The sequence below is a fragment of the Micromys minutus genome (assembly GCF_963924665.1).
Source record: "Micromys minutus genome assembly, chromosome: 1".
NCBI lineage: Eukaryota > Metazoa > Chordata > Mammalia > Rodentia > Muridae > Micromys > Micromys minutus.
The window spans coordinates 62,059,713-62,085,487 of NC_137969.1; the positions used below are offsets into that span (position 1 = coordinate 62,059,713).

Sequence of the window (25,775 nt, forward strand, 5' to 3'; positions counted from 1 at the left end):
GGTTCTCAGTCATCCTGAAGATCTGGCATTGGCCCAGACCCATTTTGTCCCTTGATGGACACCTTCCCAGCTTCCGTCCTCATTTCGACCCCCTGGACGAGCTCTTCATGTGAACTTGCATGGCTCTGCTGCTCAGTGAAATGGATGAAGGAAGTAATAACCGCATCTCCAGAGGCTGAGTGTTTCATCAGCTACAAGCTGGTACCTTCGTGCTCAGAGGGTCTCTGTAACCCATGTGGGATGTGAAAGGCGAAGGCAGACACACACACACACACACACACACACACACACACACACACACGGGCAACATGGCCCTGTCTGCTGTGTGACTTCCATTCCTTCCATTCGGTCTCTGCCAGCTGGGTGTCTCCATCACTCTCATCTGGTGCTCCTCTAGCCACAGCCACAGTGGTCCCCAGCCTTGGTCCATCAGCGGGGTCTGGGTTAGGAGCTCACCAAGGTGTAAATCATGCTGAATGCAAACAAGAGAAGGAAAACAGATGTCAGCAGGAGCCTTGGTTCTCAACAGCCCCCTCCCAAGGCCTATGGATTCACCTCAATCCTTTCTCTGTGGTCTCCAAGTCACCTACTGAGTCAGCCTTACTACAGCCCACAGTGCAGAAATGAATGTCTGTTAGGATGGCATCCCATGTCCCCCATGAAAGGTAGGGTGCCTCTGGATGCTTATAAGCACACTCATCGGGATGATCGCTGTGGCTCATCACTTCTGCAACTACAGATCAGGTGCCTATGGGGTAAGATTCTTCATACCACCAGCTGTAGTCACATGGTTACATGATGACTACATCCAGGGCCCCCAGTGATGCTACATGATGTGTCAATTCCAAGGGTCAGAATGGTCATTGTCACTGATACCTGTGGGGGTGTATGAACATGGTCCTCAGGGCAAATGACATAAGTGAGTCTTAACTGGGCATAGGTTCCCAAATCTCCTGCTTTAGGGGATTAGTAGTGACCAAGTGTGTGTATGTGGGGGTGGGGGGCTATCATTCCTATGGCCTGACAAGGACTTCAGGTTAATTTTGCAAGGCTGACAAGTTGACCAGAACCACAATCTACTACTTAGTCTATTTAGAAGAACCAAATCTTTTGACATTAGCATTAGAGACCCCACCCCTGACTCTAAGAAGAGGTCTAGGGAGCAAAACCAAATAAAAGAACCTAAACTATTTTCCTTCTAGCCCTGATTGGCCACACCTACTATGTACACACACACACACAGTGGTGAGTGTGTGGGCTGAGCCCTGGCCATGAGGGAATAAGCAACCAAGCTGTGACAACAAACACCGTGGGTGCCTACTGTGTGCTGTGCAGGGCACTATGGAGATGGAATTTAAGGAAGCAGATTTCTCTGCAGTCTAAAGACAAGCCATAAAAGATGTAAATACAGAGTGAGGAGAAACAGACAAGGAAGTGACGAGCAACAGGATGGGTGACACAGCATCACTGACTAATGTGGGCCAGGGTCACACTCGGAATCCTTCTAGCCAGGCCTGGTGGTACAGGTCTGTGATCCCAGCTGCTTGGGAGATGAGGCAGAAGGTTAGGGTTTAAGGGCGGCCCAGGCAAGGCAGCAAGACGAAGTCTCAAAATCAGAAGCAGAAAAGAACGGAGAGCATGCGACATGGTGGCAGATTGCTTGTCTGAGATGCTTGGGGCTCTAGGTTTGCTCTCCAAGACAAGGAAAGAAGACAGAAGAGGAGAGAAGGTGGGGGGAGGAGGGGGAGGAGAAGGGACAGTAGGAGTAGGGAGGGAAGGGGAGGGAAAGGGGGAAGAGAATATAGAAAAAGTGTAGGAGAAAGAGGAAACAAAAGAAAGCATAGAAAGGGAAGGATAGAGAGGAAAAGAAAAGAGAAAAGATCCTTCTACTGAGGAGACAAACTGTCCACACCCTTGCCTCACATAACCCATAAATGTCACCTGCACCACACACCACATTCTAAGACAGAGACAGCAGTGAGGGCCATGCGGTTAGCACAGTGCAGTGGAACTCGGGAGTCTCCCGTGCTACACACAGCTCAGAGGCTGCTCTGCAGACATCAACCTTCCCTTCACGAAGCCCGGGCTAATAATGTTCTGCACTCTCTGCCAGTTCTGGGCCTGGGTCTGAGAATTCCTGAGGTGGAAGAAACAGGGAGACATGAGAGGCACACTGATGCTGTGTTCTGTGAAGCATGCAGGCACACTGAGCTGGCGTGTGAGCTGCACAAAGCCCAACCGTGGTTTGAAGACGCCCTGGGTTGTCATGAGTGCCATGGGGACCTGCAGCTGAAACTAGAAGACAAAGTCTGATGGACCATGGGGATCTTAGTTATAGAATGACCACTCCAGTTATAAAATGACCACTCCTAGCCAAAGGCCCAGAGCTTCCAACATTGTCCACAATCTTCCTCTTACTCTACAGCCCAGCAGAGAACAGTGTTTGGCTCAATAGCTCAAACCCCCAAAGGATCAGTCCTGTTTCAGTTTCTCAAACTACAGTAGATCCCAGAATAATGAACTGGGAGCCAGGGAAAACCTAGCCGTGTTCTACTGGTTTTAAAGAGAGGTGCTGTTATTTTGGGACAGGCCACTCAGCCTATGACTTCAGGTAGCCTGTAGCCTCATGGAAAGTGAGGCTGAATTCACTCCAGAGAGGAAACTCTGAGGGGATGTGGAGGTCAGCCTCGTGAAGGAAAAAGTGGGATGAAGAGCCAGGCACCACAGGCTCCTTCAACTCTTTAAAGAGAAGTGACCTCCCATACACAGCGGCATTAGATCTAAGATGGCTCCCAGAACACCAAGACTGGGGCAGTGGCTGCTTCGATGCGTAAGTCCTAACAGGTGATGATGCTTTCCTACCGCCACCCCCACACTCCTGCTCCTTCTGAGTTACCTCATCAGGCAGGGCTTTCATTGGGGCACAGTGACAGTGTGGTAAGGCACAATTGGCTGAGGATTTAGGGGCTTGATTGGCTCAAACACATTCTTTGGGCAATAAACTCAGACCTCCACCTTGATGCTGGGGTCTGGAGTCTGGATTCCCTGGATTCTTCGCACCCTGTCCTTGGTTCTGTTCCCACAAAACTGGAAAACTCTCCAAGGAGTGGTCTCTGCCTTCAAGCAACCTTTCCCCAACCTCTGCAGCCTCCTGAAAGAGCAGCCATCTTAAGACTACTAAAACCTTAAGCCAAAAGGGCTTGAGTGAGCTGCTGGTCACCTCAGCTTCTCCAAAGAGGATCCTACAGGCTCTCAGGCTTCTACAGCTTAGAGCAGGAAGCATCCAGACCACTCACAAAGGATAAAACTCTGACATTGGAATAACCCTTGACTTCATGAAGAAAGCCCTAGAATTACTCTTTGATTCCTTCCCAACTCCTCACAGATGAGGTGAACCATGAAGCTACACCTCCCTGACTTCTGCATTTGCTGGTCCTGGGGGATCAAGGAGGAACTCAGGACCAAGCCAACCTTCCAGAGTGCCTGTTTTACCTCAGACACATATCCCAGAGTTGTCTGGAGCTCATGGGAAGTGTAGGAATCTGGACAATAGATCCGTTCCTACTGAATATACACTGAGGGCCTGGAAGCCCTGAGCCAGCGACACTGTAATCAGCCACCTGTCTCTATCCCCTGGCCCTTGCTTTGATAAAGACTTGTCTAGGGGTTCATATGCATTTTGAAGTTCAGTCTCTGAACTTCTTGGTGTAACCATGAGCTGTGACCTTGGGAAATGTTTCAACCTTCACAGAATCAGGTTCCTTGTTTTAAATATGTACGAATCTCACAAATCCAGCAACGTATACAGAGTTTATTTTTGAATGTCCAGCAATGTAACCACTTCCCAGCCTGATATACCCAATCTGAACACATGGATGGCTGAAAAGTTAGCACCCCCAACCTTCCCTTGCCTCTGCAGAGACAGCACTGGGGTGTCTGAGGACAGGCGTGACCCTGCAAAGACAGGGACAGGATATCGAGGTGATCAGGAAAAGGCCTCAGAAATGAACACAAAAGGGATTGGGAGCCATTTCCAGAACAAGCAGCTCCAGCGTACAGACCACAGGGTGACAGCTCACAGGGCTCTGCTGAGCAAGGGTGTTCAAGTGACGAGGTGAAGATAGGGACCCGGAAGCGAAGCTGCAAAGTCGGCAGGATTTGCTCAATTAGGACAGTGTTATGAAACATGGAGGAACTGCAGTGTAAGCACTTAATGACCCAATGTGCCTCTCTGTGGGGTTTGACTGCCACTGTGGCAGAGATAAAGGCCACTAATGCGGTACCCAAGAATCTTCAAAGAGTCTGAGGGCAAGGGTGTAATTCACCAGTAACCTGATGAGAGGAGCTGCTGTGTTCTGAAGGGCCAGAAGCCCTGCTAGTTAGAAGCCTGTGACAATCCATCAGCGCCTCCTAAGAGATGTTATTAGATGCTTCCTGAGTTCCAAAGGATGTGCATAAAGGCATCTTTCTTTCCCAGAAACCCTTGCTCCCAAGACAGGGTCAGATAACTGGGATCAGATTCAATTAGCCATGTTCTATCATAAACCGCCTCCTGAGAAGCTTCCTCTCCAAGGCCAGCCTCAAACTCCCTTGCATTTGCTGCTGAAGTCAAAGCCAGGAGGAGGGCAGGACTTACCAGTACAGGTAGTAGAAGAAGGAGAGGAGATAGAAGGCCAGCTTACACCAGGCCTCCTTCTGACAGTAGCTCAAGGTGTCGGCATTCATGACAACCGGTGGGTCATAGGCTAGTTCTGAGCTATCTGCTGGACAGTGGAAATACCTGCAGGAAAGAGAACAGGAGAGCAATGTCTCTGAGGCTCAGGGTTCCCTGTATTGTCAGGCTGGGGGCCCCTAGTGTGGTACTTCCTCCCCCATCCCCCAAAGACCTGTGCCTCCAGCCAAACTCAGATTCCAATCATTGCTATAGTGCACCTCAGCCACAACTTTTCAGTAGATGTTTAAGTCTTCCAAAAGATCCATGGTGTCATATAAAGGTGCTGACAGAGAAAACATGTTACCCAGGATTCTGGGTTGAATGTGAGAACTCTCCCCTATAGGTCTGTGTGTGGATGCACGTGGTGCCAAGCTAGTAGCCCTGTCTGGGGAGGTTATGGGACATTCAGCAGGTAGGCACTCACTGGAGGAAGTGGGGAAGTTATAAGACAGCCCCATTTCCTGTCCCAGCCCTCTGCTTCCATCGACTAAGATGTAACAACATGCAATTTCCTGCTGCCATAAGCAGAACCCCAGCCCCCACGCCTTCTCCACCGTGAGGGGCTGTACTCCTTTCAGCTATGAGTCCAAACAATTCCTTCCTGCTTGAGGTTGATTCTGATAGGCTGGTATCTCCTGGAAGACAATAAGAGCTCCCTTGGGTGTAAGCATAGGTGAAGAGCACCTTCTCCATGTCCATGGTCTGAACACTAAGTGCCTTGGGCTAGTGCCCATTGCTCAGACTTTCATTTAAACTCCAGAATACCATAGAGAGTCATTGTAGAGTCATTTTTAGGGACACAGGTTGTTGTTGTTTGATTGATTGATTAAGGGGCCCAGGAGAACAAGCAGAACATTGGCCATCTTTAGGGAAGCTGGCAAATAGAACCGTGGGCAAATAAGCCCTCATTAAAGACTTCAGCCACATCAACTCCACCAATGCTGCCCAAGGCCAGGGAGGCTTATGTGACAATTGGGGCCCTTGCAAGTGTCTACAGCTCTTAGTTCATGTCTACCAACATCTGTAGGGCATCGCCTCCCCATGGAGCCCACTGCAGCTGGAATGGTCCAGTGTTGTGCTCCTTGGTCACTGTGGGGAAGGATCCTGGGAGGCAGGAGTGCAAACTGCTGCTCCTGTCAGGCCTGGATCAGTAGCAGTTCCCTACCCTGAAGAGGCACCAGGCACAGGCCTGACCTGATGATTGTGATGGCACACGCTCACAGAGCTGGCACCTCAGTCGCCTCTTCCTTCCCCTTCAGAGACTTGCACTGGCATTATCTGTCACTGACACTATGCTAAGGGGATATCAGAAGCCAGATTCGATGACAGCTGCCAGCTCTTAGCCCTTGGGCCACTCACCTCTCCTCTTCTCCAGAGCAGATTTCAAAACCTACTTGCTGTCACGGGGCTTTGTTCCCAGGTGACCTCATTAAATGGAGGCAAAGGAACTGAACGGTTTGGCAGAAAGGACTAAGACCGACTTTCCCTTGCTGCTCACCAGATCATCCTTCCTTAGGTTGGTCATCAACCTATCCTGGGCTCAGCTGTAAGATGGGGGTGGAAATTGCCCTCTTCAAAGACAAGCGTGATGTTGGTGTACATTGGTGTGTGCAAAATAACCTCTCTGAATAGCCACTAAAAAGTGGTGACTAGGTCAGTTTCACAGAAGCAAAACGAGTGTCAGGGTAGAAGGGAACCATGGACAAGGAGGCACACAAGCCAGGGGCATCTGATTAGTCTGTAAAACACTAATACCTGGCACTCAGGTTATGATCCTGACTGCAGTGCTGTGAGCCTATAATTTCAGGGCTGGAAATGTTGAGACATATGGCACCCTGGGGCTCACCAACTGAGCCTACCTAAGTGAATTTCAGGCCAACAAGAGACTTTGCTCCCTCCCTCCAAAAGTTAGATGGCACCTGAGGAACTACACTGGAAATTGTCATCTAAACTCTACACACATGCACACCTGTGCACACACACACAGACATAAACACACAGGGGACAGAGGCAGACAGAAAAAAGGAAAAGAGACACGAGGGGGTTGGGTTCTAGGACTGTACGTATTCAAGGACTTCTCTGTCTTTGTTCTGTCTGTCTTTTGTGTTCTGATAACTTCCCAAGAGTAAGTAAGCTAGCCCATCAGAGATTCAAGATTGTCTTTATAGGCAATGAGACAATGGCTGCTACACACACACACACCAAGTGTAAGAACAACAGCTCTCCTCTTCCTCTCTTGGGACAAGTACAGCTCTGAGACAGATCCACCTTTACAAGCCGATTGCCTTTTGTTTATTTCTGCGGGGCTGCAGATAAGCCCCGCAGCTGCCCTCATGCAGAAAGCACATGTCTCCCCAGCCAGCGAGCACGGTTTGATAGTCTTTGACAAGAGACATGGACTTAAAGACCCTCAGGAGAGGTTTCATCTGTAGGGAGGAGATCCAGCCCATGTGAGGTGGAGAAGATGCAGACGGGTTCTCACAGCTGAAGTGAACCATTACCCTCAAAGCTGAGTAGCCCAGAGGCTCCTCTCCTTTGCCTATACACAGTCATTGGTCAAAGCCTTCCAGTCCGTTCTCTCACTGAGCCAACCTGCACTAGGCTCCCCCACTGGCTCATCCCTTCAATTTCTTCACCTGGAGCCCTGTCCTGTTCCTAATTAGACTTTGTCTTCAGTATGTCTCCCTCTGGCCCATCCTTCACACTTCTTCTAAGATCACCTTCTAAAGCACAAATCAAGTAATGCTACTTTTCTCCGCCAGAACCCCTTGTGGCTTTCCAGTCCACACAGGCTCCAAGCTTTTCATCAGAACTTCCTGGCTTCTCAGTATAAGATTGCCAGCTACTCACCCATCAAAGTCTCCAGGAGACTCCATCCAACTATGCAGAAAGATGCTTACTGTCCCTTAAACATGCCAAGAACTCTCTCATTTCTGGGCTCCTGCACATACTTTTCTGGACTTTCCCATACTCTAAAGAGTGTTTCTTTCTCTACATTCCTACACGCAATCCTCATACATCTGATAAGAATATACTTCCTTCTGCTGCAAGAATATTCCTAGGATAAAGATTCACACATATTTTCATCTAGGAATTCCCCTCAATGCTCAGCAAGTAGTGTGTGCTGCACACATTTGCTGGTGAAATTGGCAATGGTGGACCAACTGGCTCGAGCATCCAGAGCTTCGGAATTAAATGGTTTGAGGAAGGTAATTGATCCATGCAATTACAATCCCCGCTTCTCTGGTATTTCACACTTCTCCATATTCATCCTACAGAAAACCCACTCAAGTGAACCAAAGCACAGTCTTACATGAAAAGAGGATATTTAGCATCATAACTGCCCAGAAAATAGTGCAACTGTGGGTGCATTTTTAAAAAATGAGACAATTTACAAATCATACTGTTTGCCTTTTTAAAGTGCACAAACAATTCAGTGAGTGTTAGCATGTTTATAGAGTTGCACATCTATCACTACTGTCTAACTTTAGGGCATTTTTATTACTCTTACCCAGGAAGGGAGAGAGAGGGAAGGAGTGAGGGGAGAAGGGAGAGAGAAAGAAAGGGTGTAAGAGAGGGAGAGAGAGAGAAGAAAAACCCTGTACTTACTGGCAGTGGTTTCCTATTTTCCCTCTTCTTTGGAAACTACTTGTTTACCTTTCCTCTCTATAGACTTGACTATTCTGGAAATTTCATATCAATAGAATCATATAATGTGTTGCTATTGGGTGTGATATCTTTATCTTATATTTTCTTTGAGGCCCATCCACACTGTAGCATATTTAAGTACTTTCTGCCTTCTTAATTTCCACATAAATGTGTCATTGTATACCATATTTTCTTTACCCATGTATCAGCTAACAGCCATTGATACTGTTTTCTTATTTTGGCTCCAATGAATAACATTGTAGCTGCATCTCACACTCACCTGCAGGACTGGGGTTCCAGAACAGAGCCAAGACGGACTTACTTCCAGCTTAGGAGAATCAGCTTGTTCTAAGTACCAGTTTGTTCTTGGTATCAACTTGACAAATAATATAATCTGTAGTTATCTGGCAGGAGAGTCTTGACTGAGGAACTGCCTAGATTCTATTGACCTTTGGGCATGTCTATGAGGAATCATTCTGACTATTAGTTGATGTAGGAGGGCTTAGTCCATTGTAGGTAGACGGTACCATTCCCTAATTAGGTGTTCCTGAGATATGTAAGAAAGTTAAGTAAACATGAGTCTACCTGGAAGCCAGCGAGAAACAGTCTTCTATTGTTTCTGCCTTCAAGTGTGTGCTTGAGTTCCTACCCCTCAATAGTGAGCTGTAGTAAGTAAGCCTATTTGTTTTTGGTCGGAGTACTTAATCACAACACAATTGTATCTAGAATAAGGTTTCTTTAAAAGAGGATAAAAGAAGGCACCTGGTGCTGATCTATCTGGGCACACTGTCGCTGGGTGCAGAAGTGAAGGAGGATAAACCAATCCCAGACAGACCTACCTCCAGAGGTGATAGAAAAGCAGAGGAACATTGAGTCCCAGGGTGAGCCACTCCTGAGCACACAGAAACATGATGCAGAAGAGGCTGTGGATGGAGTACTCTGGCAGCACCAGCTGGAGAGGAAGCAGAGACACACAGGTCCAGTTAGAGCGAGTCGGTGCTCTACCCACTCACCGTCTCCCGTGCAAAGGTGCTCCCTGCAGCATGGTCAATTCCCTGTGACTGATGCCTCTTGGAAGTAATGCGGAGTAGACACAAGCCCTCTGTACTTGCCTGGGAAAGAGGGAGGAGGTTGCTCAGCATCTGGGCTATCTGAAGAAACTAGTAGAGTCCTGTGTCACCTTCTATCTGTCTGTGCTGTGTTGCTGGCTCCTCTGTGCCCTCCTCTAGCTAACAGGGGTGTTTGTTCCTGATACAGAAAGGTCAGGAGCACAGAAAGGCCAATAGCAGGCCAATCAAGCAGAGCACAAGAGAAAAGACAAGAAGCAATGGTGAAAACATGGAGCCTCTTTGAGAAGGAGACAGATGGGAGAAGACAGACACCCCTCCTGGGCAGGGGCATGTGGTTTAAAGAGAAACTGAAAGCTACAGATGACTAGAAGGCAGACAATCAACCCCTTCCAGTAAGGAAAGCTGTAAGTGTGCAAATACACTCGTGTAGATAACGCACACACACACAAGCATGTATATGCACGGCCTGTGCATCTCACTTAGACAATCGTGATTGCCCTGGTCCAACAAACTGTGCCTTCCGGGGGCCATTCTAAAGGAATTGCGGCTCATCCTTCCCTGCTCCTCTCCGCCCCATATCTGATTCCTATTATAAACTGACATAAAAAAGAAATACCTAAGTTTTAAGTTACTTACTGTAGTCCAGAAGACAAGGAAAAAAATGGAACACATTTGTGTGTATACATGTGAGCATGCATATACATACATGTGTTCTTGCACACATGTCTGGAGGTCAGAAGACAATTTGTGGGAAACAATCTCTCCTTCTACCATGTGGGTTCCAAGGACAGAACTCTGGCTATCAGTCTTAAGGGCAAAGGTCTTTGCAGAGCCCTCTCACAAACCCTGCCATAGCATGCTTTCTGACACTCCCCCATAGAGACCACCCATAGCCTATCCTGCAAATCTATATGGGCTTCTCTGCCACCACCTGACACATTCATACATGCACATGCACACACATGTATGTATGCATGTATGTATGTATTTATGTACATATACTCAAACACTCCATAATCTGACCCAGCCAAGGTCTGTCCTGTTCCAATCTCCTTTTACAAAGGGCTTTGCATGTTGCCCAATACATGTGATTAAATGTACTGTTCTGACCAATCACATATGTCTGTAGCATAGCTATACTGCCATGAGATAAAGTCTGTGGTCATAATCCTAGACTTCCACAGGCGGGAACAACTGCCTCAGACCAGTCCACTTTGGTATAGAACATAATGTTAGCCTTTCGCTGTAAGCAGATGAGCTACCTGACCGGTTGGCTCCTGCAGAAGATAAGGACATATTCACAGATTCAAAATAAATGCATATACAGGCATGGTGTGAGAGGTGCATTCTGTAACTGGGGGTTGTCTTTATTCTTGGCATCTGGTGAAGAACAAACTGTATTAACCTTAAGTTACTGGGACTCAGCACAGACTCAGAGTTCAAGCGCCATCCCTCCAGGGTCTTGGCTTCAGAGGGTGAACCAGGCACTGCCTGCACCTGTGAATCTCAATCGTGTGGTAAGAGAGTACAGGTCCCATCATTTCTCCTTAGAGAACATCAAAGCCCAGCTTGCTGGCTTCATCTGTACCCAGGCAGGGCATCCCCCTGCCACCTCCCATGGATAGAGCAAACCCACATTCTCAGAACTAGCATGCCTGCCCTGCTCTACCATGCACATCTCTACTTTTTATAACCATCGCTTCCAAACACTATGCCAAGTAATTAGCATGCTTAGAGACAGCTACCACGGGCCTGAATCACCCATTACAGCTCCCTGTCTCCAATGCCAATGCCAAACCTCTGAATTCATGCCCTCTGTCAATCACACTGCACCCCATTCTCCGGGACTTGGTTAATAATGGAAGCTGTAACTAGGCAGGAGGATCTGTCACTATCCCCTGTGTGAAGGAAAACACTTAAAGGAGGCCAGCTTGCCTTTTAGGGGTGAGAGGAAAGATAGCAAATTCTCCAGCTGTTCTGTGTGGGTCTTCCCTCTTACTCTCAGTATCTAAAATACCGAACAGACTTGTCCCTTAACCCCAGGAGACTTCAAGTGGCTGTAATGCCCTTGTGGTATATTTACTGTCCCTCCTCTTTCTCCAGGCAACCCTTGTCACACTGATGGGAACAATGTAGGGACTTTATTCCTCTCAGACCAGATAGAGCTTTGCTAGGCCACCCACACTGGCCTGTGCCATGCCTTGCCCTAGACCATCCATGCCTTTCCACTACTTGGTTTTGGGAACATAAGACATCATGTCCCAGATCCCAGCAGCTGGGAGGGGCCCCATGGGCCATGAATGGAAACTACGTAAGAAGCCCGGAACACTTAACAGTCAATGAAAAATGCCCCCAAAGTTCTATTTTGTTTCCACTGACATTGCAAAGAACAGTTATAACAACGGGCGTACTTCATCATCCTGACACCGAAAGTGAGGAGAGAGGCCCCCAGGCAACCCATGAAGGGCAGAGTGAGAGCAAGCCATAAACCTTCGGTGTTCTGAGCGGCTGAGAGTCGCGTGTTCCTTCTCGCTATGACACACTTTGGTCCGTCTTGTCTGATTCGGTCAGAGCCGTAGAATGAGAAATCAATGAGAAAAGCAAAGCTGTGTTCCTCCCTCCTTCTCCTCCCGAGCATCCTTCCCCACCCTTGTTTAATACGGCACCGAGGCTGACATGACAATGCTCCTATTGCTGGCTGCGTCAAGCACCAGGTGAAAGGCCACCAAACAGGCACAGTGCTTATTCATTCGGGTGGGTGGCCAGCGGGGTGGTTCCCAGCTCAGAGAGAGTAACTGCTCTAGAAAGATGCCCTATGCCTGGACCTTATCACTGGCAGGCACTGTTTCCTGGAACTGAGCCGTTGAATGGAACCAATACCTGCAGTTTACCGAATGGATTATAAATAGACACCACTTCATGTAGGCCACAGTCTGAGACCCCACGTCCTGCTTTCTGTGGTTATAAATAGCAAGAGTGGTCTCACTCTAGACAGTGTGGGGTTCTGAAAAGGTGACAGTTAAAGCCATGCTTGCCTACACACACCTGTGATCCCCGGGCTAAGGTGACAGGCTACGTGGTGAGAACCGGTCTCAAACATGCAAAACCTAACAAGCAATGCCTGCCAACTTGTGAATAGCTGAAGGCTTTGTGATGAAGGCAAAACCAATGTTGAGGAAGAATAAATCCAAATATGCTTGGGAAAGTCTGCATTCCATCAGACAGGGCTAGCAAAACCAGAGGGGCTGAGAGGACTGCTCAGTGGTTATAGCACTTGCAGCACACACGAGGACTAGAGCCTGGAGCCCCAGAAACCCACATAAATATCAGGTCGGCACAGTGTCCCACCAGTAATTCTGGCCACAGAAGGAGGAGACAGGATCTTCACAGAAAGCTATCCAACAAGACCAGACATAAAAGGCAGGCTCTGGATTTGATTGGAAGACCCTGCCTTCATGACTGACTAAGAATGAAGAGGGATCGAAGGAGATCTCTGCCATCAACCTTGGCTCTCTACATACTCATACATACACAGGCACGTGCACACACACATTTGACCATACACATGTACATATACATGCATACACTCACACCTCTGTCACACTCACATTAAACACACACACACACACACACACACATACTAGAAAAAGAAAACCAACAACAATAAAACAAAGAACAAATCTGTATGTGTATGGCTCCGGCAGAGCCTCTGAGGAGGCATCCATATCAGGTTCCTTCCAGTAAGCACTACTTGGCATCAGCAATAGTGCTTGGGCTTAGTGGCTGCATATGGGGTGGATCCCCAGGTGAGGCAGTCTCTGGATGATCTTTTCTCCAATCCCTGCGCCTCTATTTGTCCCTGTATTTCCTCCCGTGAGTGTTTTGTTCTCCCTTCTAAGAAGGTTGAGGATGCTTGCAGCTAACCATCAGACTGAACAGGGTACACCGATGACAGAGCTGGAGAAAGGACTGAAGGAGCTAAAAGTGTTTGCAACCTCATGGGAAGAACATTATCAACCAACCAAACCCTCCACAACTCCCAGGGACTAAAACACCAACCATTGAGCACACCATGGCTCGAGGTGCATATGTAGCAGAGGACAGCATTGTCTGGCACCAATCAGAGAAGAAGCCTTTGGTCCAGCGAAGGCACATTTTCCCAGTGTAGGAGAATGAGGTAGAGAGAGTGACTGGGAGAGGGAGCACCTTCATAGAAGCAACTGGAGGGGAAGGGGGAGACGGGCATGGGGGTAAAGAGGATAACATTTGAAATGTAAATACAGAGAATACCCAATAAAAAATAAATTTAAAAATAAAAGCAACAAAACAAAGAACTCACTATCCCGGGTAGCCCTTTCACAAGCCACTAAACAGGCCACGTATTTAAGAATGTCTGCCGCAGGCCTGATGCCAGGTAGGACTGGAATACCTGCCAAGCCTGTTACACTTCTGACTTACTGCCCAGATTCTAGTAGTCAGTTTCTGTTTGCTGGCAAATATTCCCATCTGGATATTCCTAGCCCACTTTGAACTGAGTCCTCACATCCCCCCAGTCCCTGCAAACCTCTCCTGAGCCGCTTGTTTTCCATTTCTACTGCCCCCTACAGGCCGGGGCTGTACCTCCCCCAAAGGTAATTCAATAACTGTCTAGCAGACAGAGACTTATCTCCTTCCTTCCTCCGGCATCTGCCATGCATGACTGAGCTCAAAGCTTTCATTCCCTCACATCCTTGCTCTCCCAGGAATTTTTAAAAAATTAAACTTCTTTTTTGTACATCAAAGTATGTAAACTTTTATTGGTAACTAAAGAAAGCATAAGTACTTAGCTTTTATCAATCTCAAGCATCTAAAATACACTGTATAAGAATTGATACCAAAACAGACCAGAATTATAATCTAGAATTTAAAACTCTTTTTTTAATTAGGTTTTTTTTTTTTCTTTTTTTGCCTTGCTTAAATTTGTTCTTAGATAATAATGCTCATACACCGCAGTGCTAGATTCTGGGAGGGAAGAAACCTTGAATCTTGTTTATTTTTATTTGTGCTCTAACTATTTTGTCCCTGTCACTGAGGCATCTCATTCATCTGTGTGTCCGTCCACCCATTTGCTGCAGGACACAGGCATCTTGGGAGAATAATGCCACATGACAGTTTGAGGTTTCTCTTCAATGTGCTGGTGGAGAAGGGCAGTGTGTATAGGAGGAGAAACTTTTCTTAGTGTCACAGGAAGAGGACGGAGAGAGAAGATGTCTATATCCTATATCAGAAGTGGGGACATAATATGAGAGGGACCCCTAAGGCTAGGGAATGGGGATGTGTATGTGTGTGTGCGCACAGCTTCACATATCTGTGTGTGTGTGCATGCAGAGGCCAGATGGGGACATTGTGACCCTCTGTCACTTTCCTTACATCTTGAGGCAAAGGCTCTCACTGAAGCTTGAGCTCGCCTTTATTTATTTATTTGTTTGTTTATTTATTTATTTATTTTCTTCTAGTTAGGCAGCGGGCTGTAAGTCCCAGCAATCCTCCTGCCTCCACTCTACCCAGTGCTAGGGTTACAGTTGTGCATAGCCACACCCAGCCTTTTCTGTATTTACTGGAGCTCTGAACCCAGGCATTCATCCTTGACAGACAAGCACTCATCCATGAGCTATCTCCCCAGCCAGGGGACCAGATTTCTAAAACATACCAATACAGCCCATGGTCATGGAAGGCCGGTAGCCATGGAAGGCTCGCTGAATGTCTGGACCTGAGTTTAGATTGAAGACTGTGGAAGCTGCAAGGTTTCTCTCCCCGGCTCTCAACGCTGTCTGTCGGCTCAGACAACAAGCTTTTCAGCTAATATCGCATTGGTCCGAAATGATGAGCATTATGTAAATTCCTTCCGGTTACATAAGGATCAAGCACATGCTATGAACAACTGCAGCTAACTACACCAGGCCCTATTTCCCGTCTCTGTAAAGAGCCACACCTGCTGGCGGAGGATGTAAAGTGGACCAGGGAGGATGATGATCTCAGGGGTGAGCCAGCATCAGGGAACAAGCCACTGTGGCCATGAGGATAATCTTCCTATTGTGAATAACCACATCCTGGCAAATTCCCTACTTGGGAAGTGACTTGCCCTTCTTCCCTGAAAGTCAGTGAAACAGCCCACAGCCAGGTTTGGCTTCCGACTTCTCAATCTAGACTCCTCGGTCTTCTCTGACACCAGCTCCCAGCCTCCTCGGGTGGGAAGAGAAACAAGCCATGGGCTGCTTAAGTGGCTTGCCTAAGGAGCCCGGGTGTCTTCCAGGGCACGTGACCCTAGCACAGAAGCCCTCCCGGGCTAAACAGAACCGGGGTGACACTCTGTTGACCTGCAGCTTGGAATCCATCCCTATGTGTTCTCAAACGAGCACTCTTCTGCGGCAGCCCTGGGCTCTGGTTGACTTAGCGGAGCAAGTGGACAGCAGGATGGAGCTACAGTTTGAATGTCCCCCAGAGGACTATGTGTTAAAGGTCTGGTCCCCAGGGTGGCACTATTGGAAGAGGTGGGGCCTAGAGAGAGGTCTTTAGGGATTTGAGGTGTGCTCTTGAAGAGGAGCATAAGACACCCCTCACCTTTCTCTCTCTCCCCACCTCTCTCTCTCTCTCTCTCTCTCTCTCTCTCTGTGTGTGTGTGTGTGTGTGTCTCTTTCTCTCTCACCTCTGTCTCTCTTTCTGTCTCTCTCCCCCCTCTTTCTCTCCCCACCTCTGTCTCTCTCTCTCTCTGTCTCTCTCTCTCTGTGTGTGTGTGTGTCTCTCTTTCTCCCCCTCTCTCTCTTTCTCTCTCCCCTCTGTCTCTCTCTGTCTCTCTCCCCCCTCTTTCTCTCCCCACCTCTGTCTCTCTCTCTCTCTGTCTCTCTCTCTGTGTCTTCTCTCTCTCTGTCTCTCTCTCTGTCTCTGTCTGTCTCTCTCTGTCTCTCTCTCTGTCTCTGTCTGTCTGTCTGTCTGTCTCTCTCTCTCTGTCTCTGTCTGTCTGTCTCTCTCTCTTTCTCTCTCTCTCTCTGTCTCTGTCTGTCTGTCTGTCTTTCTGTGTCTGTCTGTCTGTCTCTCTCTCTCTCTATCTCTGTCTCTCTCTCTCTGTCTCTGTCTGTCTGTCTCTCTCTCTCTCTCTCTGTCTGTCTGTCTGTCTGTCTCTCTCTCTCTCTCTCTCTCTCTCTCTGTGTGTGTGTGTGTGTGTGTCTTTTCTCTCTCTCTCTCTCTCTCTCTCTCTCTCTCTCTCTCTCTCTCTCTGTCTCTCCTTCTTTGATCTATTTTATTTTATGTTGCTTGCTTCCTGGCTATTCAGTAAGCATATCTGCTCTGTCACATACCTGCTATGACATAGTTCTCCGTCACAGACCCAAACAAGGGGCAACCAGTGAAAATAAACTTTTCTTCCTCATAAGCTGATTATCACAAGTGTTTGGGTTCATTTTGTTTTGTTTGTTATGGTAATGGGATCTCGAAGTGAAAGGCCTGCTTAGATGGGAAACTCGGATTTCGAGGGACTATGATACTAAAGTGTCTCTCACTGGACTCTGAAGCAGCCTGCCCTGAGAAAGCCACTTCCCTTCGGTTACTATAAGTGGCTATTGCCTTGAGGAAAGCATCGGATGCTTAGGGAAGGCAGTCCAGCTGTATCCCTGCCACCTCTTGGGAACTGGGACCCCAGCCTTAGCTGGCACAGGGAAGTCAGTTGCTGAGACCCAGGCTTGAGCTGCCTGAGTTCTCTCTGTTGGAGGACAGTTAAATATTTTTATCTGGAAGCCAATGTCGCTAAGTGACTCGGCACAGAATTACAGCCTAGAATCATAATTGCAAGTGACATCGGCACTATCATCTACAGGTGTGGCTCAAGGCCTATCACTGCTAGTAGCTCTCCAGAATGTCCAGTAAATGTTTTGATGTTGGCCACCCATGGCCAAAAACCAGACCATCTTGGCTGACCTCAGAAGATGGGGACAGTCTTCAAGGAAAACAAATAGATCATTCCCCTGTACCAGGAACATGAGGGGGAAAATGTGGCACAAAGACAATCAAAGAGGCTGCCTACCTGAGAGACTCAGGACCTAAACACACGAACATCCCCTTCTCCTCTGTGGGTTCCCAATGGCCATCGACGCTTGGAGATTCTGGGTGTTCTTTAGGGCCTAGAGAGATTTCCTCTTTGGACAGACTATTTGGGGCTCTATTCCTCTGCCACCCAGAGGCTTGGGTGTGGCCTGGGCCCACCACCGCCCACCCCCAATCCCCAGCCCCCACCCCCCACTCCCGCTCCTTGGGCTCTGCTTCCAGGCTTACTGGCTCTGACTGACTTGGGCACCTCCAGGCCCACTTACCACCTGTTCTGCCACACACTGAGCATACCAGTCAAGCACGTGCACAAAATGCTTGTTTCCCAGGCTGCCCACTGGGAAAAACACAAACAAAACCACACAACACTCTGAAAAGACATTTTCTTCCAAAAGTACTCATGTGGAGTGGGGATGGCTTTGTTGCTGGTGAAGGGCAATGGGGCATGAGGTGACAGGGACAGATGTGGCTCAGTGTCAGGCCCTCCCCTCCCCTGACAAAATGGGTCATATTTCTGTGAGCTTGCAGCTCTCAATAGCTCCCGAATTTCATAGACTTTAGAATCATCTGGAGGTTTTGTTAAAATGGGAGCCTCCTGCCCCACCCCACACCTGAGCTTCAGATTCAGCAGTTTGTGGGAACTGAGTATCTGAGTAACAAGTTCCCTAAAGCTATGAGGACAGTCCTCTTCCATGTGTGCTCTCCAGACCAGCTCCACCACCCTGCCCAACAGCACCGCCCCCAACAACCATCCCCCTCCCCCCCACCTCCCCCGCCCTGGCACTTGGCAGCTTGTTAGGAATGTAGGATTTGGGTCCCAGCCCAGATCTGCTGGAGCAGAACCTCACTTGGAAAGTTCCCAGGTGGCTTATGTATGCACATCAAGGTTTGAAAAGCACTTCTCAACACTGATTCTCAAAATAGAGCTGAGCACCTCGGAATAGCACGCAGACTTATCAGAAGTGCTGATCTCCAGGTCCCGCCCTAGACCCCAGAGACAGACACCAGGCAGAAGCAGTAGGTGCATCAGACAGACATTTCCCAGGTGCATTTGTCAGAATACTTAAGCTGAGGTTACACCCCAAAGCTCTCCCCCAACCCCCAGCCCTGCAGTGGGGTAGAACGCTTCTCCAGAGTGTACGTGGGACAAACTAAGCCCTCAGAACCTTCACACCTTTGCTTGGGGACTGGGGTCTGGTCAGGGGCAGGTGGAGCGGTGAGTGAGTGGAGCCTCTGGCTCTCTAGCAGAGATGCCTCTGAGACTTCCCTAGCCCAAGGCTGGTGACATCTGCTTGGTATGGAAGTGAGCACTCAGGCTCCCTCTGGTCTCCATAGTTTCCCCTCAGATTCCCATTGTATTCTTCCTGTGCTGTGCAGGCCATGGCCCTCCCCCTTCCTCCCCTCCCCTACTCTTACCCTACCCCTTATCCTTCCCCCCTCCTCCTTCCTCCTCCTCTTTCCCCTTTCCCCTTCCCTTCCCCCTTCCCTTCCCACTTCCCTTCCTCCTCCCTCCTCTCTCCCTCTCCAGCAACTTCCCTTGGTGTTTTGCTAGATGCTTTTTAGGTAAGACTGGTGAATAGTTGCTTTTAGGACCAAGCTTTGGACTCTGGCCAGGCTTTGCTCCAACCTCTAAGCCTACTAGGTCTGACATTGTGTATGAGGCAATAAGACACACTCCAAATTTAGTAGCCCTCCTGAAAGGTTCCTTGCATCCTTGCTGAGTGACTGCCCCCGCAACCATTTGGGGGTTCAAAGGTGAGCACTGAAGGCATTCCTCTGCAGTACCGCATTTCCAAAGCAAATTTCTCCTACCACTTGCTAGCAAATTCAGATAGCTGATGTTAGCGCTTGTAGCTACAGGCACTTCTTTTTTTTTTTTTAAATCTGAACTGGAGAGGGGAAAGAGGACTTGTGTCCAGACCGAAGGAACCACTAGGAAATGTTTCTGACTGTGTGAAGGGAGGGGTATGAACCAAAGGGAATGTTCTATAATGCAGAGGACAGTGGAGTTAAAGACTTCCCTAGTTCAGCCTGATGTGGAAGAGCCCCAAGTGTGACACTCTCACAGCTTTTCACGCCCATACCTACTAAGCTCATATGTGGTATTCCAGCAGGAACAGGACAATATGAAGAAGGCATTATCTACAATTAAGAAAAGTAAGAAAAAGACAAACAGACTACCCAGAGATAGCCTGATAGGAAACTTTGATCCTGACTGGAGAAAGTATTTCTTCCCCAGTTGCCTTGCAGTCCACAAAGGAAGGAGCTTAGCTTGGGGAAAGAAGGTGGCAAACCCTAAGGCCATCTCCCTATCCTCAGCTCCCAGTGTTCCTCAAAAGGAGGGCAAATTATCCACACATGCTTCAAGTATGTGCCTTAACAAAGCCAATCTGGTCTTCAATAGCATCGCGGCCTTCCAAAGGCTAGCTCTTCCAGAATGAAAGCGGCTGATTATCCCATGCAACAGCTATTAAAGGATGCTAATGCCATGTTAGATGCAGCAGGCTGGTAGAATGTTTGCTCAAAGCAAACGAAAAGGGGTTAATCTTACTAAGCATGGAGCATGGACACCTGGGAGAGTGTCCACGCATGCAGCCACGTTCGTCAACTAGTGCTCGGTCCGTCTGTTTTTCTGCTGTGCCTAGAACCAAGCCATCTACTGCTGAGCAAGTCCCTAGTCCCTGAATCTTGTTTTTTAATGCAGGGTCTCACCCAGGTTGTAGCACAGGCTGGCCTCAAACTCTTATGGCTCTAGCTTCCAAAACTAGAATTTCAGGTGTGTAGCAAGACTCCCAAGAAAAGAGATATTATAGACCAGCCTAATGGTGCATGTCCAGGGAAGTGTCATTACCCAACTCAAAAATGCTAAGACAAAATTGATGAGCTCAGTGCCCCAAGTGGGCCAGCGGGTTCGAGGCTGAACACCTTTCTGAGTATTGACTTCAAATCCGGCTATGTGCATGTAAGTTAGGAGACCTAGATTTACCAAGGAATCTGACTTGATGTATTTACATTCTGAGGTAAAGACACAACAGCACTGTAACTGTTGCAGCCTCCCAAGGAAAACGGCAGGGTTCATTTCATACAAGCATGAGTACTGAGAGGCAATGTGTGTGCAGCTTTTAAAGCTGCATGTGGTGCACAGCAACCTCCATAAATAACAGCTACTGCTATGAGCTGAGGCATTTGACCTACACAATCCCCATAGAACTTTTCAGCTCAAATATCTCACTTTGTTAAAAAAAAAAAAAAAAAAAGCAACTGAACTCCCTTAAAAATTAAGCCAATGTATTTTACCTCTCTAATCTATTTCCAGGGCTTGCACTTTGTTTAATTCTCTCTCTTCCTTCACTTCCTGTCCTCCAAAATGTCAGGAGTTTGTGGAAAGCAATAGTGGTACTGCTTTGGTTTGAAGACAGGTTGTCCTCTTGAATTTTTTTTTTTTTTTTTTTTTTTTTTGAGAACTTAGTCTCTGGGGTCTTGTTAACAGTGTTCAGAGGGTGGAATCTTAATCCACTCTACATTCAGAGCCTTTGGGAATTGGTCAGGTCAGAACAGTAAGCTAAGAGCTCTGCCTCGGCCACTTTTCTATTGCTGGGGCAAAATGCTATGACCAAGGCACCTTATGAAAGAATGTGTTTAATTTGAGACTCATGGCTCCAGAGTTAGGAGTCTGTGACCATCGTAATAGGGAGCAGGCGGCGGGCAGACAGGCGAGCGGTAGCTGAGATTTCACATCTTGATCCATAGGCAGAAAGCAAAGAGAGAGCTTACTGGGAATGGTGTGTGTCTTAGTCAGGTTTTCTATTCCTGCAAAAACACCATGACCAAGAAGCAAATTGGGGAGAAAGGGGTTTATTCAGCTTACAATTTCCACATTGCTGTTTATCACCAAAGGAAGTCAGGGCTGGAACTCAAGCAGGTCAGGAAGCAGGAGCTGATGCAAAGGTCACAGAAGGATGTCACTTACTGGTTTGTTTCCCATGGCTTGCTCAGCCTACTTTCTTATAGAACCCAGGTCTACCAGCCCACGGATGGCACCACCCACAATGGGCTGGACCCTCCCCCCTTGATAACTGGTTGAGAAAATTCCTTATAGCTGGATCTCATGGAAGCATTTCCTCAACTGAGGCTCCTTTTTCTGAGATAACTCCAGCTGTGTCAAGTTGACACAAAACCAGTCAGTACAGTGTGGTTTTTGAAATCTCAATGCCCACCTCCCAGTGATAAACTTTTCACGACAAAGACACACCTTCTAATCCTTCCCAAATAGTTCTACCAACTAGAGACCAAGTATTCAAATCTATGAGCCTATGGGAGCCATTCTCACCCAAATCACCGCATGCCCCACAGCTCAATAGTAGTGCTTTCATGCAATGAAACCATATAGAAACACTCAGTCACTGCAGCTATGACCTGATACCAAAGGGGTCTCCATACTGTGTGGGGATACCCAGAGCATAGGATGGTTCATCCTTGAGTTATACCTCCAAAAGAAACCTCTCTTACTCATAAAGTAGTGGAGAATAGATTGGTAGAACTCAGTCATAAAGCTCAGAACATCCCTGTACATATGTATTTGCCTGGGGTGGGTGTGGGCGTGGGGATGGGGATGGGGTGGGGATGGGTGTGGGGGGGCACAGATGTCAAAGGCTATAGCAGGCACTGTAGGCACTGAGGTGGGTTACACTGTAACTCAGGCATCCCCAGGAGCAGGTTTTCCAGCTCATAGCTTTATTCAATGCCTGTACCAGTACCTGGCACATAGTACACTATTTTTTGTTGAGTGAATGAATGAACTGATATTTAGGTCATTTCCCAAACAAACCTCTCATTGTTAAGAAAGTTTTTTTAAGTGTGAAAAATCCTACCAGCTCTCTCAGTAGTCTGAAAACTGAGACAAATCAACTACTAAGTTGGTAAGTCTCAGGATCAGTAGGTCTGTCCCTACTTTAGTGTCTGTCTATCCCACATCCACAGACTATTGTAGCCCTGGACAGGTTGGTCCTTTACAGGTGTGTGTCATTGGGTAAGGAGGGATCTGTGGATTTGATGAACTTTGGCTCAAGATTCTAAGTTCTCCCCTGCTTTAGGCATAGACATGGCAGGAAGCCAGACAGAGACATGACGCGAGACCTTACAGAAGTCAGGGAGGTTAGCTGAGCCCATGAGAAACACACCACCCCAGGAAGAACATGGGGAAGTTCAAGACAGTGGAAGTGTGGTAGCTTCAAAGAAGGAAGACCTACTGTGATGCTAGCCTAGAAGCACACTGTGATGGAGTAAGGGTGTCCATTCCCAACCCGTGCAGATCCTAAGTGCCAATGGAACAGTATTCAGTGGGGAAACTCTGGGAAGTAACTGTCATGACAGTGTAGCTCTCTTGAATGAAACTAGTGCCCTAAGAACCAGCATCACTCCTATGGCCAGCAGTGACTCGTCAAGAACTATCTCCCTCTTCTCCCATCTCCACTTTCCATCCTTCTCACTGGGGCAACCACAGTGGTATCAGAGGAAGACCTGGAGACCTCCCTCCTAGATCCACAGTTCATTATGATAGGCCCAAATTTAAACTTGACTCTCAGAATCCCCTAAGTCCTCAGGAAACTCTCCAAATCCCAAATGTCATTACCCTGAGAGTTCTTATTCCTGCGAGTTCTCATGCAGCCCTGTCCTCCCCAGGACTGCCATTCCTCTACTAGCCCCAAGAAGCTTGTTCTTTATAGATCCTCCTCAGCCACCCATAAGCCCCCATTCTTGGAGCTAGTGACACTGGCTTGTCTTTGGAGGTCCTAATACAACAGAGAAGACAAAAGGTATTTGTGATTCCCAAAGCTCAGACTGCATGTCCACCACCTTACCCACTTACTCAGGATTCACTGTTCCCCCAGGGTAGCAAGCTGTGTGCTACACAGATGCACCATCCTGTCTGTGAGGGGAACATGTCTCAGTGTAGAAACCATGCTCAAAGTAATGTTACTGGAAAGAAATAGCTGTTTGGGAGGGTGGGGGCTGGGGACAGAGAGGCTGGGAAGCTGGAAGGCTGAAGGCTAAAAGCTGGGAGCTGAGACACTGGGGGCTGTGGGGGCTAGAAGGCTGGAGCTAGAAAGCTGGGGGGCTGATGGGGCTGGGAGGTTGGGGGCTGGGGGCTAGGAGGCTGGGGGATGAGGGTCTGGGAGGGTAAGGACTAGGAGAGTGTAGGCTGTGGGGATGAGGGGCTGGGAGGGTGGAATCTAGGGGGCCAAGGGACTGGAAGGCTGGAGGCTAAGGGATGGGGGACTGGGAGACAGGAGCCGAGGGCTGGGGGGTGGGGATTAAGATGCTTGGGACTAGGGTACTGGAAGCTGGGGGCATGGGGGGTTGGGAAGCTGGGAGGTTAGGAGGCTGGAGGAGGGGATGGGGTCTGGGGTCTGGGCCTAGGATGCTGGGGCCTGGGAGGTTGGTACTGTCTGGAAAGGTTGCTGTCGCAAATCAAAGCTTATGAAGATTAATGCTCTGACCTCACTTGTCATGGCCAGGCAAGACTTGACAATGGTCAGGACAGTTAAGCTAGAGGGAGAAAGAACAGGCTCACACTGATGGAGTTGAAAAACACTCAGGAAGTCTTTATTGATTATCTGAGAGGAGGAGGGGGTAATGGTGGGAGGAACCGACTTGTGCTGATGAAGTTGAAAAACACTCAAGAGGTCTTTATTGATTATTGGGGAGGAGGAGACATGGGGAGGAACATTCAGGGCTCCTCTCAGCAGCTGGAGCCTGTTTGGTTGGCGTAGGTGCCTGGCTGGCTCACTGAAGCTTCATCGACATTGGGAGTGAAAACCCTTTCACAGAAATGTGTGTGCTCATGTGCGAGCTCAGCAGAGGCAGTTCTGAGGTACACCCTGGGCAGAAGTCAGTCCTGGAAGGCGGCTTTGAAGGCTGTGGAAGTTCTGATATAAATGGAGTCTTAGATTTGATGTCTAGGGGAGTGGAGAGTAAGAAGGTTGAGAACAAGCCCAGGGCTATGTCCTTGGTGTGACCAATCTTTAGAAACAAGGGAAGAAACAAAAGCAGATGCTGGGAAAAGGCCAGCCACACAGGCAGAAGGAAAACACAGGGCATGTGGCAGACCTTGTGCTTGAGACACAGTAGATGTGGCTAGCCAGACACTGCCAAGGAGGCAAAGGCCATAGGGAACAAAAAAAAAAATGCCATGACTTCTGTGATGGCAAGGTCTAGAGTGGCACTGTAGCAAAGGCTGGCAGAAGGCAGCAGTTAGAAAGCCATTTGGAAATGAGGGATTCCCTTGTTAGGTGCATTCAAGACAGCCCAGTAGTGTCTGAAGGTGCTCTATGGAAATACGCAGCCCAATGTCACTGTTCCAGTGACGTCATCCTGGGGCGAGCATTAGGCCTTCACTTGGAATGATCCACTTGCAGGTGAAATGCCAGAACGCTAACAATGTTCAGAAGCTAGAGACAGTCTGTGAGTCTCCTGTGGCACCCACGGCACACAGGGTCAGTACTGTCACACTCAGAGAGCACGTGCTCAGCAATGACCAATGACCTGAGGTCCAAGCAATCACTTCACAGAATGTTAGTCATGCCTAGGTCACCCTGTCATCTACAAACTCCCCAGATGTTTTCATTTGCTAACAGATGCTAGAGTCCTGGGTTGGGTGGAATTCAAGCTACCTGAGACCACAGCCCACCCCCATCCTGGCCTGTGAAGTGAGTGAAGAGAAGTAGCCAGTACCTCTCCTCAGTTACTTTACCCCCACAGTCTCTTAGCCTGCCTCATATCTTCCCTGGTGTCCACGGAAACCTTTGTCCTAATAAATTGATTCTCAGTAACTTATGTAGGCCTCCTGGCACTCTTCTGATAGGAAACTCCAGAAATGGTCAAGATATTGGTGATATCTTGTGTGATTTATAAACCGATTACTGGCGCTCTTGCCCAGGTCTAACCAAGGCTTCTAATAGAATATATGGTGTGTCTCCTATATTATAGGCCGATTTTTAAAAACTGCATTTAAATTAGGGGAACAAAATGCAGTGAGACCAAAGTAGCAAAACAAGGATTTTGTTCTGGATGGGGAATAGTTAATGGTATGAGAAGGCAAGTGCAGGGCCCATATAAAGTGAGTTCAAGGCTACCCTGTGTAACTTAGAGAGATCCTGTCTCAAAAACAAAACCCCTGTGTAAGGGCAGGGGATGCAGTTCTGGGATAGAGTGCTTGCTTAGTTTGTGCCAAGCCCTGGGTTGGGTCCTCAGTACCAATAAAAAAA

General features: G+C 48.2%; 1 protein-coding gene across 3 annotated transcripts in view; it reads right to left on the reverse strand.

Moving 5' to 3' along the window:
- Positions 1 to 444: 444 nt before the first annotated feature.
- The window catches only part of CNIH3 (cornichon family AMPA receptor auxiliary protein 3), a gene marked incomplete at both ends in the record, with an annotated part of 102,240 nt that continues 76,909 nt past the window's right edge, over positions 445 to 25,775 (reverse strand). For 2 of the 3 annotated variants that reach the window (XM_080923636.1, XM_080923635.1), the window contains 3 exons: positions 445 to 472; positions 4,637 to 4,780; positions 9,202 to 9,314. In XM_080923636.1, coding sequence (XP_080779762.1) covers positions 445 to 472; positions 4,637 to 4,780; positions 9,202 to 9,314 — 285 coding nt within the window. The remainder of the gene's footprint in view (positions 473 to 4,636; positions 4,781 to 9,201; positions 9,315 to 25,775) is intronic. The other variant, XM_080923637.1, reaches the window with a different exon arrangement.